This window comes from Hemicordylus capensis, chromosome 1 (assembly GCF_027244095.1).
Source record: "Hemicordylus capensis ecotype Gifberg chromosome 1, rHemCap1.1.pri, whole genome shotgun sequence".
Taxonomy (NCBI): Eukaryota; Metazoa; Chordata; class Lepidosauria; order Squamata; family Cordylidae; genus Hemicordylus; species Hemicordylus capensis.
Genome location: NC_069657.1, coordinates 207,901,682 through 207,918,490, shown reverse-complemented (window position 1 = coordinate 207,918,490; position 16,809 = coordinate 207,901,682). Strand labels below are relative to the sequence as shown.

The 16,809-nt window shown below is 45.1% G+C and overlaps 1 protein-coding gene across 3 annotated transcripts in view; it reads right to left on the bottom strand.

Moving 5' to 3' along the window:
* ITGAV (integrin subunit alpha V) overlaps positions 1–16,809 on the bottom strand; it is a 113,896-nt gene that overhangs the window by 55,133 nt on the left and 41,954 nt on the right. For all 3 annotated transcript variants that reach the window (XM_053271921.1, XM_053271940.1, XM_053271932.1), the window contains 2 exons: positions 8,335–8,426; positions 4,163–4,277 (listed from right to left, as the gene is read on the bottom strand). In XM_053271921.1, coding sequence (XP_053127896.1) covers positions 4,163–4,277; positions 8,335–8,426 — 207 coding nt within the window. The remainder of the gene's footprint in view (positions 1–4,162; positions 4,278–8,334; positions 8,427–16,809) is intronic.

The window sequence follows — 16,809 nt, the reverse complement described above, 5'->3', positions numbered from 1 at the left end:
CTAGTGATTTCTCTGTTCTAATTCAACACTGCTTTGTATCTTCAGCATATGCCACTTCTATGTGGATGTGAGGGCTTATGTTTATATCTCTCGCTTTCAAAGGAGATCATGGCAACCTATTTTCTGGTCCCTGCCAGAACTCCTCTCAGTGGTCCATCATTACACACTAAGAAATGCCAACAAATGGTTGTGTGAGTGCACACATTTTGTTGTTGTTGCTTGTGGGAATGTTTTGTGGGAATTTGCATCTCTCCTCAGAAGGACCAAGCAGGGGCGTAACTATGATCGGGCAAGGGGAGGCAGCTGTCTAGGGGCCCTGGCCTCTGGGGGGGCCCTCCAGAGACATGTCACGTGCCTCCCCCCACCCAGCGCCTGCCGCAGCTCCTTCAATTTGAATTATTTGATTTTTTTATATATAAAAAAAACAATCCTCATGTGCCGATTGAGAAAAAGCAGCACCCCCCTGCTAAGCGCGTCCAGTCCCTTGCTCTACCCGGGAGGTACAGAAACATAAGCCACCGCCAGGTTGGCGTGCGAAGCACCGATCGGCTTCTGCCCTCCCAACCCTTCCTGAGGAGGCTGCGGAGGAGGAGAGTGAAGAACCCCCTTCCTCGGGAAAAGGACAGCTCTGCCTCTGTGCCAGCCGCGGATCAAGAAGAACCAATGGAAGCAACAAGCGCTGGTTCTGATTGCGAAGAACCAATGAAGGTAGAGCCTGGGCTCGAGCCTTCAAACACTTGGGGCTGTGGTTGTGTGCGCGCCCCATCCGCGTTGTCTGCAGGCGCTCCGCCAACTCCGGACTGGATGGTCATCATCGTTTTGTGTTCCTCCTCAGCTGTTCAGGGACACACACATCTGGAAATGGTCCTTTACCTCTGACTAACTCTGCGCACAGGCACTTACCAAGTAAAAATAAAGTATACACTTTACTTTGTTAAGTCTGTGCGCTCTTTTCTGCTTGTCCATTTTAAGCCACTCGTTCTCAACCACTGGGAGGGAAATCAGCTTTCTGAGCCACACTTCCCCCCCTCACTTGCCGCCAGCCGGGCAGCCTCGGGCACTCCCTCTCAGCAGTAAAGGCGATTGCAAGGGAGTATCATCGGGGTGCTGCTGGAAGTGTACGTCTAACCTAGGCTATGACTGACTCCTAAATTGCTACTGCAAAGAAAAACACGGGAGAAACAGAACAGGTGACTGTGAAACGAAAGAAATACAGTGTCTCTCCCGCCCGCCCGCGCAGACCACCCCCTGTTCCCCAAAGGTTTTGAGTGCCATGCAAATTAGTATTTTACTATTGGCTGGCTGGCGCTCCCAGCTTCTCCATGCCTGGGAAAGTGTGCACGCCCCGCCCCACGCAGACTTCCCCAGGGGGTACCCTTGAGCCTTGGGCTGGCCCTGGTCAGATGTCCAGAGTGGTTACATGTCCAGGATTGGCCTGGACAGTTCGGGAATTGGACGTCCTGCCCAGGATGTAGGAAGAGTGTCATCCTGGCTATGAAACATTCAGGAAGCTGAGCAGGAAGATTGCTTTAAAGATCTTTACCCACCTTTCTCTACAGGCATCGCAGCTACATGGTGTCAAAGTGCAAAAGCCTCACATCCTCCCCCTTTCTCGGGCACCACCTGAGCTGCTGACTGGCCAGGTTGGCTTTCTCCATAGAGCTCACTACACCCCTCTCCCTCCTTTCTAGCGTTAGCAAGGGTGGAAGCGAGCCTCTGGGTCTAGTAGTGAAGCTTGGACAAAGAGCCCCCATTTCTTTAGGAACATTCTTGGGGGGCCCCTTCTCTCCAGCAGCATACTCAGTGCCCGATGCAGAACCTGCAGTCTTGTCAGGGCCAAGAGGAGAAAACAGGGAGAAATGCAAGGAGCAACCACCCAATACACACAAACTTCCTTATCTGTTACAATGTGAAAGTTAAAGCAACAGCTCCAAAAACTAAACGAGCTCCTAGTCCTCTCTTGTGAAAAGGCTGCTATAGGAGAAATATGTACAAAACAGCTGCCTAGCTCCATTTTAGATGTAATTGCTGTCATGTTTGAATCTTAAAAAAAAAAAAAGCTATTTGGATTTTTCAATCCCTGAAATTTTTGAATGTGTTAGATTTTTAATTCTTGTTTTAATAACTGTTATTTTGTTTTGTTTTTGTGAACCACCTGCAGCCTCTCGTGTCAGGCAATTAGTTAGTTAGTTAGTTAGTTAGTTAGTTAGTTAGTTAACTAAGTGAGGTTTTCAAGCCACAGATACAAAAGTGATGTCCCCAACCAGTTTGTGAATTTGTTTGTGCAACATAAAGTCACAAAATAAAATTGTTCAGCCGTGGTCTATATCAGAGGTGAACAACTCAGATGTCCCAGTGGGCCAGAAACAATCATGATTATGTATGATGATGAATCTCTTCCAGTGGTTTCATATAGATATTAAAGAACATTGGGGACAGTATGGAGCCTTGTGGAACTCCACACTTCAGTTTTCGCTTAACAGAACAGCAGTCTCCAAGCAACACCAGCTCATGTTGCACCCCCCTATGAATTATGTTGAGTCTCTTGGAGATCGGCAGGAGCAGAGAGAGAAAAAACTAGATTAAATGTGAACTAGATTTTCACCGTATTCATAATGGGGATGTGAGTGTGAGTGCACTATATATTGTGAAGTGTGTTTGTGTGTGTATATCAGTGAGGGGCCCATTTTAAAATCTTGTCTCTGGGCCCCCTCCAACCTTGCTACGCCCCTGGGACCAAGCAATAGTTCCTTTTTTCTAGATTACAAAATGAGGTGGTATGAGTGCACTCACACATCTGACACTTCACCTATAAAGCCTGTTTCTCTCAGCTTTCCAGTCCAGTCGGGTATCTTCTACATAGTGCTGTTAGTTGCCCTCTTGTTTATTTCTACTTTTTAATGTTTTTAGCTCATTTTTATATTGCCCTTTTCCCAAGGAGCAAAATCTGACATACATTATTTCCCCATTCTTCCTCTGATTTAATTATGATTTGTTTCATCTTACAACAAATCTGTGGAGCAAGTTAGGGTGAGAGAAAGTAACTTGCCTAAGACTATACAGTGAGCTGAATGGAGAACTGAACCCAGGTCTCCTCAGTCTGAGAGCATTTTTGGATGCAAACAAAAACGCAGTTGGGCCTCTTGCATGATATTTCCATCAGATGTGGTAGTTGTTGTAGGAGGAAACAAAGCAAATAATGCAATTGCACATTCTAGACAGTGCAGATTTCCCAATTACATTCCAGAAGATGGCAGCAGGAAAAAAGCAAAAAAGCTCCAGCCTCTCAAGTTGTAAAATGTCCTCAAATCCAGTGCTCTAGCCATTATATCCCCCTACTCGCTCTCTCAATGCCTTTATGGGCCTCCCTGATTTCTGACAGTGAGGACAGTTGTCTTAGGAGCTCAGTCACAAATACGTCAGTCCCTTCAACCATCAGTGAGTGGATAAAAAGCCTATGGGTGCATTTTGAAAAAATGTCTTTATTCTCCGACACACTTGAGGGGTGCAACTGGGCTGGCAAGAAGATGCCATGTGCGAGATCCTTCAGCCCCTTAGGCAAAATAATGACAGCACATTGCTTTTAAAGAAGCCAGGTCAAAGAATATAATCATCATCCATAACGTCTCTCTGTTTAGCTCCATCCCTCTTCATAAGCCTTCTTGAGAAGGGTTTGTAAAGACCAATGATGTGTTTCCACCTCTTTAAAGCAGAATTTTAAAACCTTATGGAACAGCCTTTTTATAAGCAAGGCATTCTGAAAGCTAGCAAAGATCTGTTCCCACTTATGTATATGACCCACTTGTGTATGAGACCCATAGCCAGTTAGGGTCACAACAACAGGGTTCAGAACCTGGGGACTCTGCTGTATGGACCCACAAGTAAAATCTGCCCTTGTTATTGCTCCTATGTGAATAGCAAGGTCCAGTTTGTATGAACAGTAGTGATGCAGCATACGGGCTTTACTATAGCAACAGTTACAGCAATATTCTATGCTTGGCTAATAGGACAACCTTTCCCATTGTGACTCAATGGATAAACCACTGTTGCAGGAAAGAGGGGGAATAGGAGATACATCTCTTCATGTGGTACATAAAATGTGATGGGAGGCAGAAAACAGAGTCAGAGCTGTAATTACAAGAGCAAGACATTCTCCACATACTTGACCTGCAGGGAGCATATTCAACAACTTTAGACCCGTCATGAAGATAACAAGTTCCCACAGGTTCTCTCTCTGCTTTCTGTTCAGTTCTCCAGTGATACAATGGTGCACACGCCTGTGGATGAAGCAAAATGGCAGCATTTAGAAAGCTCCTCAGAAGTATTACAGTCTTCACAGAAAATGATGGTTATGAGATAGACAGGAAGGGGGCAGGGCGGCACCCAACACTGTGCCTTTACTTTATCTATATAGAGAGCAACTATGCAGAGAGAGAGAGAGAGAGAGAGAACATGCTTTGCATTGTTTGCAATTTGAGAAAAGTTACTTAGCTTGGTGAAAGCTCTCATAAATTATTGCTTTATAAAGGAATTGGGCTGGAAGTTCCAAAAAAACCCAAACAAACAAAATACCCGCCATACACACAAGTAAAATTCCTAATGTCAGCTGATTTTCAGTGCACTCTATTAATTAACTTGTTGGCACCACCCAACCACCAAGCCTGTGTCAGCAACTGCTTTTAATCTGCAGCTCAGCTGAGCAGCTACTACATGTTAGTATATAAATGCTCCAAGCACTTTATATCTCACAGAGGAGTGCATGTGCAACAAATACGTAAAAACGTGCAGTGCCACCAGGAATATCTAGAAGTCAGTTCCCAACATTCCATCATACTGTAGCACATAAAACAAAAAACAAAACAAAAACACCAACACACAACCATAGTCAACTCCAAACTAGTTTCCAATTATGGTTTGAAATGGGTTTGCATATTGCGGTTTTAGCAAACCACAGTTAATGAAAACAGCAGCGTATATCTAGAACTTCCCCAGGCTTTGCTCAGAAAATGAAAAGGGGGCGGATTCATGCATAAGAGGGGAGGAGGAGAAAGGGGAAAGGAATACATGAGCATGTGCGGAGGGGAGAATGGAAGTGAAAGGAGTACATAAGCATGGTGGAGATTAGTTAGTGTTACATCTGCACCATGTATGGGCGATATTTATTGAATTTACTTTTTAGAAATATTTAAACCCTGCCCTTCCATTTTGTTAAAATGCCCAAGATGGCTTATAACATATTTAAAAAACCAAGAGATGTTCAAGCGCTACAGAAATCATAATGGCAGTCAAACAATTGATACATTAAAAGCCTGCTGGAACAGGAAAAGCCATAACCTGGTGGTAAAAAGCCACAAAAGAGGGAGCAAGGCATACTTTCCAGGAGTTCTTTCTTTAGGAAAGGAATTCCATGGCCCCAGATAAGGCAGGAATTCCACAGCCCAGGTGTGGCCACAGAGAAGGCCCTCCTCCATACTCCAGCCAAATGTACATCAGATGTTGGTGGCATGTGGAGCGAAGCCTTTCCAGCAGCTCTTAATACTTGGGCTGGCTCCTGGGTGTCACCTGGCAAGTTTATGGCTGAGGTAAGACTTGAAATGGGGAGTTCACAGCACATACTACACCACACCAGACTGTCATGTTTGTTGTTGCAATCATGCCACTGAAATCTCCACAGGTCCCAAAGTATTTGTAATATTAAGTTCCTGATGCACTGCAGCATTTCTGCCTTCAAAGATGCAATCATGAGGCCAGATGACTCCCGTTCTTGTCAGGTCAATGCACGAGCCACTAGAAGTGCAGAAACACCCAAAGGCTAAAAGCAAATCACTCATCTTTATCTCACTTGTCCTTATACCAAATTTATGCGCTAGCTCAGGGTTTCTTAACCTTGGGCCCCCAGATGTTGGACTACAACTCCCAGAATCCCCAGACATGGCCTTTGTGGCTGGGGATTCTGGGAGTTGTAGTCCAACAACATCTGGGGGCCCAAGGTTAAGAAACCCTGCGTTAGGTCAATACAACTGTTATCAGGAACACAGGATAAAAGGCCGTGCATTGCTCAAGGCCAGCCAGTTGTGTCAATGATAGGATTTCAGTCAGGGCACCCACGGCCATTAGTCCTGCATGGTCTGCAACTAGTTTTTTAATCAGAAAGTCACTTTGCGTGAGGGGTGAGGATGGAGGACTATAGCCTCACTGTGGGCAATCATGGTCTCCTGTTCCACACCCATAAGATGTTCCACACCATTTGCTTACCTCCGAATTGGGAAACTGGAGTGGGGGGAGGGGCAGACAGTACATCTCAGAGGCCTGCATTTGACTTTGGGCCCTTCACTGCTGATCTAACCCCCGGATAAAACAAGCTCTGTTGCCAAGTTTGAAGTTCTCACAGAATGTTGCTGTTATTGCAGAATTCCACAGAACATTTTAGCTTCAAGATTTTACAAGGACCAAAGAGCTATCCTTCCTATGATTCCATTAGACCTTAACAAATTTTTCTTTGGATCTAGGAGGCAGCTCAAGAATTTGGGAGCCAAACAATGGACACTTGACAAACCTACTGGACTTAGTAACAGACAATATGGAGGGGAAGAGGAAATGGGCTTCTCGTTTTCCCCTTGACATGTTGAGGCAGACTCAGTTTTATGGTCAAGAAATGGTTAAAGAAGGTCTGCATAAACCAAGCTGCTCTAATTGCAACTTGCCGGCAGCATAATAAACTCCTGTCCACTGTTGGTATGCAGGCAGGGGGCCCCTTCCTATCTGTAGATGACAAACTGCTGGTAGACACTTGCTCAAGGCCACAGCTGTAGGGAGTGAAATAGTTGTAGTGATATGCAGGGAGAAGGGGGGGGGATGCTTAAGTTATAGTTTAGTAGAGAAATTGTCTGATTGGTAGAATTGTTAAGATGATGATTAAGTGATGCTTACCAATGAGAATTGTACCCACTATATGTAAATTGTTATGTGTATAAAAGGTGAGGCCGCAGTGTGATCAGGGTCTCAGCCTTTGGAAATTATTCCGCTGGGTCCATTTGCCGGCAAATAAATAAATCTGCGTTCTCTCACCTTTGGTGTCAATCTCTGTCTCAGAACCCGGGGAATTTCCACTACAATGTAACATACTTAGAACAGAATGTAACATACTTAGAACTGCCTGGGGCAAATAAAGATATTATTAAACAACTCTACCTCTGAATATCATGCTTAACTACAGTATTTGTATATTTCGTATGACCAGAATGCTTTTGAACTGACCTTTGGGGATGGTAGAACAAGGTGGAGCCATGCATGTAAAAGGCAAGGCCCCAGGTTCAATCCCTGGCATCTCTAGGCAGGTCTTCTTTCCAAAACCTTGGAGCTAGATGGACCAATGGTCTGACTCAGTAAAAGGCTATGGGAAACTGAGTTTTTTTGTTTGTTTTTAAACAAATGCACTCTCTCCCAGACCTGTGGGTTTGTGGTGAAAGATCAAAAAGGTGTGTGGATTCATTGGGGATTGTGCAGTTATTTCCCTGGAAATGCTCTGTGTTGCACTTGGTGTGTGTGTGAATGGTCCAGGTGTGTGGTGTAAATACCCCCCCCTCTAAAAATGCTGTGTGTTGCTCTTGGTTTGTATGAATGGCCCCTGAGATGGCCCCTGAGGACCCCCCCCACACACACACACACTTGTGTCCCTTATTTGGGCAATGGAATGTTGGCAACCCTACTTGCACCTGACATCACACACAAAGGGTGTGGCCGGCCAGCTCCTGGAAGAGGCTGCACAGCCTTTCTCCTGCTCTTTACCAGCTAGCACGTCATTGCTGGCTGGGTGCTTTCATTCTTTCATTTGGATCAAGGGAGAGAAAAAGCACCCAACCAGCAACAAAGCAGTGGCTGGGAAAGAGCAAGAGACAGGCTGTGTTGGTCTGCTTCTGGGAGATGGCCACACGTCCCCTCTGCCACTTCTTCTTAGCCAGTAAGCAAAGGGTCATCTGGGTGCTTGCTTCTTCTCCCTTGCTCGGAACAAGGGAGAGAAAGAAAGCACCCAACGAGCTCTTCGTACACCCGTTGGGAAAGAATGGACGAGGGGTCATGCCTCATACTACCACCTGGCAAGTACTTCCATGCAGAAGGAAGAGAAAGGTGCCCTGAGGTAGGGACAATAGGGTTATGTGGAGGCCCTCCCGACCCTGGTGCCCCAGGGACATTTGTTTCCCCTTGTCCAATGGCGGCCATGTCACTGCATGCAATCTTCAAGAGATGTTTTTTCTCCATACACTACTGTTTGGGTCAGAATTCATAAAATTTAAATATGATGTTGTGTCCTCAGGATTACAAGTGAAAGCTTACCAGAATTTTGTCATTTTTGGATTTCACAGATGCTCCAAACCATTGATGTGATTTGAATTCCAATGGATCATTGGGCAAAAAATCTCTGTTGCCTAGAAGATGACAAATAATACAGTCAGGAAACTATAATAACTAGCTTATCCCATGCAGAGCATCTGTGCTCTAGGAATTTATTGCTCACTCACCCCCTCAGCCAGTCTCCCCTCAGCCAATCATCTCCCCTCAGCCAGTCTTCCCTCAGCCAGTCTCCCCACACCCCCTCAGCCAGTCATCTCCCCTTAGCCAGTCTCCTCTGACCCCCTCAGCCCATCTCCCCTCAGCCAGTCTCACCTCACCCAGTCATCTCCCCATAGACATTGAGCAACAGCATCCGTCACCGCCAAGTCAAGCTGGGGCTTCCCTTCCAGTCTGCACAGATAGCCCTCCTACACCTCGGCTCTGCAGTCCTCCTCATGAGGAGACTTGATGGCAGCGGATGCTGTTGCTCAATGTGTCTTCTTTCTTTCTTCGCCTCCTCCTCAACCTCTCTCCCTCCTTGGCAGCAGCTGCCCTTCCGGCAACTCTCTCTCACCAGAACTCTCACGAGAGCTGCCACACAAAGGATTAGCCACGGGTATGCCTTAAAGAATTATATATAGAGATTATATCTTAATGCCACACCATCTGAACATCTGAGGGCTTGCAAGATGAGTATGTGAAATATTGCTCCTGAAAAGTGCTGTTTGAGGTGATGTGAGATTATATGAAACTTCTGTTTGTGTTTGATTAGTGATGGTTCATTCATATATTCAAAGTAACTATTCATTAAACATGCATGCATGTGCTTGCCCCCAGATTAAGTGAAACCATGTATTTTGTTGGCAAGCCCAAGGTACCCATGCAAGACCTGCCCCCCCCACACACATACACTCTCAACATCTATGACAATGACAAAATGACATCTATGACAATGACAAAAAAGGAGGATAAGTTTGCTGAGTACCAACTAAAAAACTGAATTTCACTTATGCAATTGCAACATTTGGAGAAAAATAGATGGGCCTAATACTTGTCCATTATTAAGTACATTCCTAGAGTTTACTGTGTCAAAAGAATCCTGATAATAGATCCATATTGTGGTTGTAAGCAATGGAAACATGTGAGGTGGAGAGAGGACTACATGGCAAAAAAACACAAGCACCTTTTCTTTGATTAAAGGATTCACTTGAATAATGTCCCCCCCCCATGGGCAAAGCTATACCTGGCAAATGCATATGCACAAGCCCCTTTATGATCCCTTCCATGCCCTTCTCCATGTCATGCTCTTGGAGTAGGGTTGCTACCTTTTTTCTGGCAGGCCAGAGCTTTCCATATCTCTGCATCAGAGTTAATTTCTACGTATTATGCTGCTGTTCAAGGCACAGGAACCTGGTATGATATATGGGGGCTTATGCGCACATGTGCATCCTTTAACCATGAATGCAAGTGGTTGCTGACACAACTGCCCAGAGGTGGCCAAGGTGCATTTTGAGTAAACTTATTTGCCCTAATAGGGTTGCTTTCCTCCGCTTTCCTCCAAGATAGGTTTGTCACTTCCTTTTTTGGCCAGGTTCCTGCCTTAATTCCATACTTTAGTGATCCTCCAACTTTCATACAGACGTATGAAATTTCGGCCATAATTATTAAGTATACTTATATGGAAATAAGCCCATTGGGGAAAAAATGGGGCTTAATTCTGAGTGAACAGGCTGGAATCAATGCAACTGGTTTCCAAGAAAATGTGTTATGGATTGAATAGTTAAGATTCTTTGTTTACTCAGAAGTAAATGATTTGATCAGGGATGAAGGGGCTGACCTGGTGTGTATCACAGAGACTTGGTTGGGGGAGGCTGGGGGCCCAGTTTGGGCCCAGCTTCTCCCTCCAGGGTACTCTGTAGAGGAGCAGGTAAGGGAGTGTGGGTGGGGAGGTGGAGTAGCTGTGGTCTTTAAGGATAATATCTCCCTTACCAGGATCCCTATCAGAGTGTCTGATCATATTGAATGTGTGTATGTACGTTTGGGGACCAGGGATAGATTGGGACTTCTGTTGGTATACCGATCACCCCGCTGCCCAACAGAGTCCCTAACTGAGCTCACGGACTTGATCTCGGGTTTGGTGTTGGAGTCCCCCAGGCTTATGGTGCTGGGGGACTTCAATATCCACTTTGGGATTGGGTTGTCTGGTGCAGCTCAGGAGTTCATAGCGGCCATGACAACTATGGGCCTATCCCAAGTGGTCTCTGGACCGACACATGTTGCTGGTCATACTCTTGATCTGATCTTTCATTCTGATCAGGGTGGTGTTCCGTGGGTGGGGACTCCTGTGATCTCCCCATCGTCATGGACGGACCACCATCTGGTTAAGGTCGGACTCACACTTGCGTCCCACCTCTGCAGGGGTGAGGGACCTATTAGAATGGTCCGTCCAAAAAGGTTATTGGATCCAATAGGATTCCAAGAAGCCTTGGAAGGATTTAATGTTGGCCCTGCCGGCGATCCGGTTGATGCCCTGGTGGAGAATTGGAATAATCAGCTCACCAGGGCAGTAGACATGATCGCTCCTAAGTGTCCTCTCCGACCCGCTTCAAAAATGGCTCCTTGGTATACGGAAGATCTACGGGAGCTGAAGCGGCAAGGTAGGCGACTAGAGCGGTTTCTTTTCTGCCCGTATTGCTTCCGCAGGCTCTCGTCCGGCGGAGCTATTCAGGGTTGTGAGGGGTCTAGTAGGGCCCCCTACTCCCCTGAATCCATCTTTGGAACCATCAGTTGCCCGCTGTGATGCTTTTAATGAGTTTTTTGTGGACAAAGTCTCTCGTATTCGGGTCGATTTAGACTCCACAGTTATCGCAGTGTCAGATGCAGAGGTATCCAGCAACTCCTCTTGTGTGGTTAGACTGGATCAATTTCAGTTTGTGACTCCTGAGGATGTGGACAAGCTGCTCGGAATGGTACGTTCTACCACCTGTCTGCTTGATCCTTGCCCGACGTGGCTTATACTATCTGGCAAGGGGGTTGTTGTGGAGAGCCTGGTGGCAATTATAAATGCCTCTCTGGGGGAGGGCAGGATGTCTCCTTGTTTAAAGGAGGCAATTATTAGACCTATTCTTAAAAAGCCTGCCTTGGACCCCTCAGAGTTTAATAGCTACAGGTCTATCTCCAACCTCCCATGGTTGGGCAAGGTGATTGAGAGGGTGGTGGCCTCCCAGCTCCAGGCGGTCTTGGAGGAAACTGATTATCTAGACCCATTTCAAACTGGTTTTCGGGCGGGCTATGGGGTGGAGACTGCCTTGGTCGGCCTGATGGATGATCTCCAATTGGGAATGGACAGAGGAAGTGTGACTCTGTTGGTCCTTTTGGATCTCTCGGTGGCTTTCGATACTATCGACCATAGTATCCTTCTGGAACGTCTGAGCGTGTTGGGGGTGGGAGGCACTGCTTTGCAGTGGTTCTGCTCCTACCTTTCTGGCAGATTCCAGATGGTGTCGCTTGGAGACTGTTGCTCTTCAAAATCTGAGCTTTTATATGGAGCCCCTCAGGGCTCCATATTGTCTCCAATGCTCTTTAATATCTACATGAAACCGTTGGGAGAGATCATCCGGAGATTTGGTGCTGGGTGTTATCAGTATGCTGATGACACCCAAATCTATTTCTCCATGTCAACATCATCAGGAGAAGGCATATCCTCCCTGAATGCCTGCTTGGAAGCAGTAATGGGATGGATGAGGGATAACAAACTGAGACTGAATCCAGACAAGACGGAGGTACTTATTGTGCGCGGTCGTCACTCGGGAAGCGATATTGATCTACCTGTTCTAGATGGGGTCACACTTCCTCAGAAGGAACAGGTACGCAGTCTGGGAGTGCTTCTGGATCCACACCTCTCCCTGGTTTCCCAGGTTGAGGCAGTGGCCAGAAGCGCTTTCCATCAGTTTCGGTTGATACGCCAGCTGCGTCCGTTTCTTGAAGTTCATGATCTTAAAACAGTAGTACACTTGCTGGTAACCTCCAGACTTGATTACTGCAATGCGCTCTATGTGGGGCTGCCTTTGTACGTAGTCCGGAAACTACAATTAGTACAAAATGCGGCAGCCAGGTTGGTCTCCGGGTCATCTCGAAGAGACCATATTACGCCTATATTACAGGAGTTGCACTGGCTGCCGATAGGTTTCCAGGCAAAATACAAAGTGCTGGTTATAACCTATAAAGCCCTAAACAGCTTAGGCCCACGGTATTTAAGAGAGCATCGTCTTCTGCATGATCCCCATCGTCCACTACGTTCATCAGGGGAGGCTCGTCTGTGGCTACCTTCATGTCGTTTGGTGGCCACCCAGGGACGGGCCTTCTCTGTTGTCGCCCCGAGACTTTGGAACGCACTTCCCGTGAGAATAAGAGTCTCCCCATCTCTAGTGGCTTTTAAAAGAGATTTAAAGACTCATCTTTTTACCCAAGCTTTTTAACTTTTTAGCTTTAACTTTTAACTTTTAAATTTTTAAACTTTTGATTGTTTATTATTTGTTTTAAATTGTTTTTAGTATTTGTTGTTGTCAACCGCCCTGAGACCTTGGGTTAGATAAATAAATAAATAAATAAATCATGTTAAGTGAGAACCAGTGATTCCATTGCATGAACATTTGCACATGGCGTCCCCAATTCTGCAGATGTCCCCCTCTAGCTGTAGCGTATTGCACACTGCTCTGAGGGGTCCCCTGATTCTCAGAAGCAGCTTTTGGAGGTGTGCAAGGAGCAAGAAGAAGAAAGCAAGAAAGCCCCATTGCATGAATCGTTCTCCACACACACACTTCTCTGGATCCAAGCCACTGAATTAAGTCAGTAAATGTTATAGGGCTTCACAACTTTAGATTATTTGTAGAACAGGTTCTTGGTACAGTATGTATGGCAAGGCCAATTCCAAAGATTATACAAACACTGCAAAATATTGCTCTTCTTAAGCAGAGGACAATTACAGACAGCAGAAAATACCCTTTCTTTTGCGAGTCCAGAAAAATAACCATTCTTGCGAATCAGCAGCTCCTTTGTTATTCAGGATGCTGCTTCTGTATAATCTAAACCTCTTTGTATGCTATCCACCTTGGAAGGAAATCTCTGCCTCTTTAGTCACATTATTGCTTCCTGTTTGGGAAATCCTAAAGAAGCAGATTCCTGTCCCTGCCTGCAGTCAAAACAAAGAACAACTAGTTGAAAGCATCGCTTTGAATTTATGCCCATGTGGCATAGCAGAGACTGAAGATTTACACTGTATATTCCTGCAGTATGTTCTACACTATCATTTGTACAAAATCTCTAGAAGGATTTTGAAGTTAGCCCCTCCCTGCCCCTCACTTCTCAAAGGATACAGGGCTCATCAAAGGTTTGATTCTTTTAAAATGGGTTAATAAGTTCCTTCTAAGGTTGCACAATTTATTGTACAAACTGCAAAGATCAGAAAAGAACCTGCAGGTCTTAATTTGTTAAATTGCAAGGGTAATGTGTTGGTATGATCTGGCACAGGCCAGGATATTCCTTATTATTGTTTCCCTGATACATGTCCCTGACTGTTTTGCCTGGATATGTGATGGCTTTGAGCACCCAATACAGTAGGATTTGACTGCCTGCCTAACTATTTCGGTTTTAGTCCAGGACTTGGTTGCAGAAATAAACTAACACAACACCATAGCTGACCTTTTTTCTAAATTTAAATAATATCCCGATAGCCTGAAATAAAATAAAAGAGAACAATCTACTTCATTAACTGTGGGCAAATAGCAAAAATATGATTAATATGCAAAATTCCAACGAAAAAAATATTCCCTTTCTTGTTACAAACTAAAGGCTACTGAAGTCCAAAATATGGCTACAGCTGCCATCTTATGGAAAGGCTTTTGTGCAGTTAACAATGAAATTCACTTGGTGCAGCCATCCCCACTGCAAGAGTGACACATTTTTTTATTTTATTTTATTTTTACATTGTATATCCCACCCTTCCTTCAAGGAGCCCAGAGCGGTGTACTACATACTTAGGTTTCTCCTCACAACAACCCTGTGAAGTAGGTTAGGCTGAGAGAGAAGTGACTGGCCCAGAGTCACCCAGCAAGTATTGTGGCTGAATGGGGATTTGAACTCGGGTCTCCTTGGTCCTAGTCTGGCACTCTAGCCACTACACCACTACACTATACTACACATCCTACATTCCTGTAAAGGAAAACACATGAAAACCTCATGCAGACTGACAAGTGAGACAACGGCACATGTAAAGGTAAAGGTAAAGTGTGTCGTCGAGTCATTGTCGACTCCTGGCAACCACAGAGCCCTGTGGCTGTCTTTGATAGAATACAGGAGGGGTTTACCATTGCCATCTCCCACACAGTATGAGATGATGCCTTTCAGCCTCTTCCTGTATCGCTGCTGCCCAATATAGGTGTTTCTCACAGTCTGGGAAATATACAGTACCAGTGGGGATTAGAACCGGCAACCTCTCGCTTGCTAGTCGATTATATAAACACACTGGGAAATCACAGCCAGTTGTGCAGCTACTTAACAGATGCATATATGCTACCATAAGATTTCCATGCCTCTTCTACATGTCAGGACTCGAAGCAGCATCCCTTAGTCTTTAAAGGTTGCCCCCCCACCCCGCCCCACATTAGCCTTCACTTTTAAGATCTTATTACTTTTTACTCTGGGCCTCAGACCAGGAGTTAACAGGAAGTGCAACAGAAACATGTTGAAAGCTGTGGAAGCTAAACCTTCAGAGAACCCTTTCAACCCTTGCAGCCCTGTCATGGAAACTCTGGGCATGTTGCAGAGGATTCTTAAGCATATTCGGCAGCATAAGCATTCCGTTTGCATGGAACACTAGTCTCATGCCCCTGAGGCGTCACTGTTGCCTTGTATATCCCATAACACACTCTCCTGTGGCCACATATCTCAAGGATGATTAGTAGTGGCGTGTAATCTGCCTTTTAGGGAAACTTTTCCACCATTCGCCTTCTCAGTGAAGAGCCCCCAACACGTTTTTGAGGAACTCCAAGGTTCCCTGGAGCAGCACTTTGGAAAATTATTGAGCAACAACAGAAGTGCTCCTTTATAGGCAGCAGATCCGCTAAAGGGAAAACAAGACTTGACCTGTCTTCTCAAGTAAAAACCTTTCATCTGCTCCACAGCTGGGAAAGGAGAATGGCATGCATTGGAACTGCCTCCATCGCAACATTAAAAGTGCTTCAAAGATTAAAATATTCATACCACATTGTTTCGTACAGTGGTCTCCAACACTATATCTAATCTAATCTATCTGGCTTTTGAGTATGGAGGTTCACATGTAAAAATAACTGGGTTCAAATCAGTTCTCTCCCATGGCTTTGAAAATGGTTGTTTCCGATTTTGCATGCTGTGACAACACTGGGCGTGACTGCAGTAAACATGCAGAGTATGAGGGCTGGTGCATGCATGTCCCTAACTGGGCAGTAGACACCAACTTGGGCGCTGCTGCAACCAACTACGCTGTACTCCCTAGTGCAGGTGGTCCCTGAGTATTTAAGGGTAACTGCACTTCGCACCTTTCATGTTTACTTTTAAATACTTTGGGAAGCAAGTGGACCAGATGACTAGGCTCTGCTCCAGATGTTTACCATCAGAAATACTACCGCTAACACCAGTATAGTTGCAGCAAATGTGACATGTAAACTGCGAAGCAGCTCTTAGGCAGGTCAGACCACATTAAAGAAACCTAAGTTGCCTGTGGAAAAGAGTTTTTATAAGACACACTAAGGGACAAAGTAAACATGACAAGGGAGATCTATGATGGGAACTCTAGATAGATTTTTCATTTAAAAAAAAAAAACCCAGCCATGTGGGGAAGCCATTTGAATCAAGATTATTTGGGGGAGGAGGGAATTTAAGCCTTTTGATTATCTGACTTACTGTAAAGGTAAAGGTAAAGTGTGTTGTCAAGTCGATTTCAACTCCTGGAGCCTACAGAGCCCTGTGGTTTTCTCTGGTAGAATAGAAGAAGGGTTTACCATTGCCATCTTCCATGCAGTATGAGATGATGCCTTTCAGCATCTTCCTATATTGCTGCTGCCCAATATAGGTGTTTCCCATAGTCTGGGAAACACACCAGCAAGGATTCGAACCAGCAACCTTCTGCTTGTTAGTCAAGCATTTCCCTGCTGCACCATTAGCGGACATAAGTCTCCTCTAAAGACTTAAAGAGAATAAATTTTGTAAAATGCTATGTTTACTGCCTTTGCGACTACAGCAGAAAGACTTGGGAGAAAATACATAATGATGGTTAAAATTTCATACACCAGGAGATGTATTAAATATAATCCAAAGGACTTATTTCACTATTTTAAAAAAAAAACAAAAACCACAAATCATGACAGTTTAAAGCTCCCATGGGAGGGAACAAATAGAGAGGAAATGGGAGCAAGCAGGTTGGATGGGAAATAAAAAAGAAAT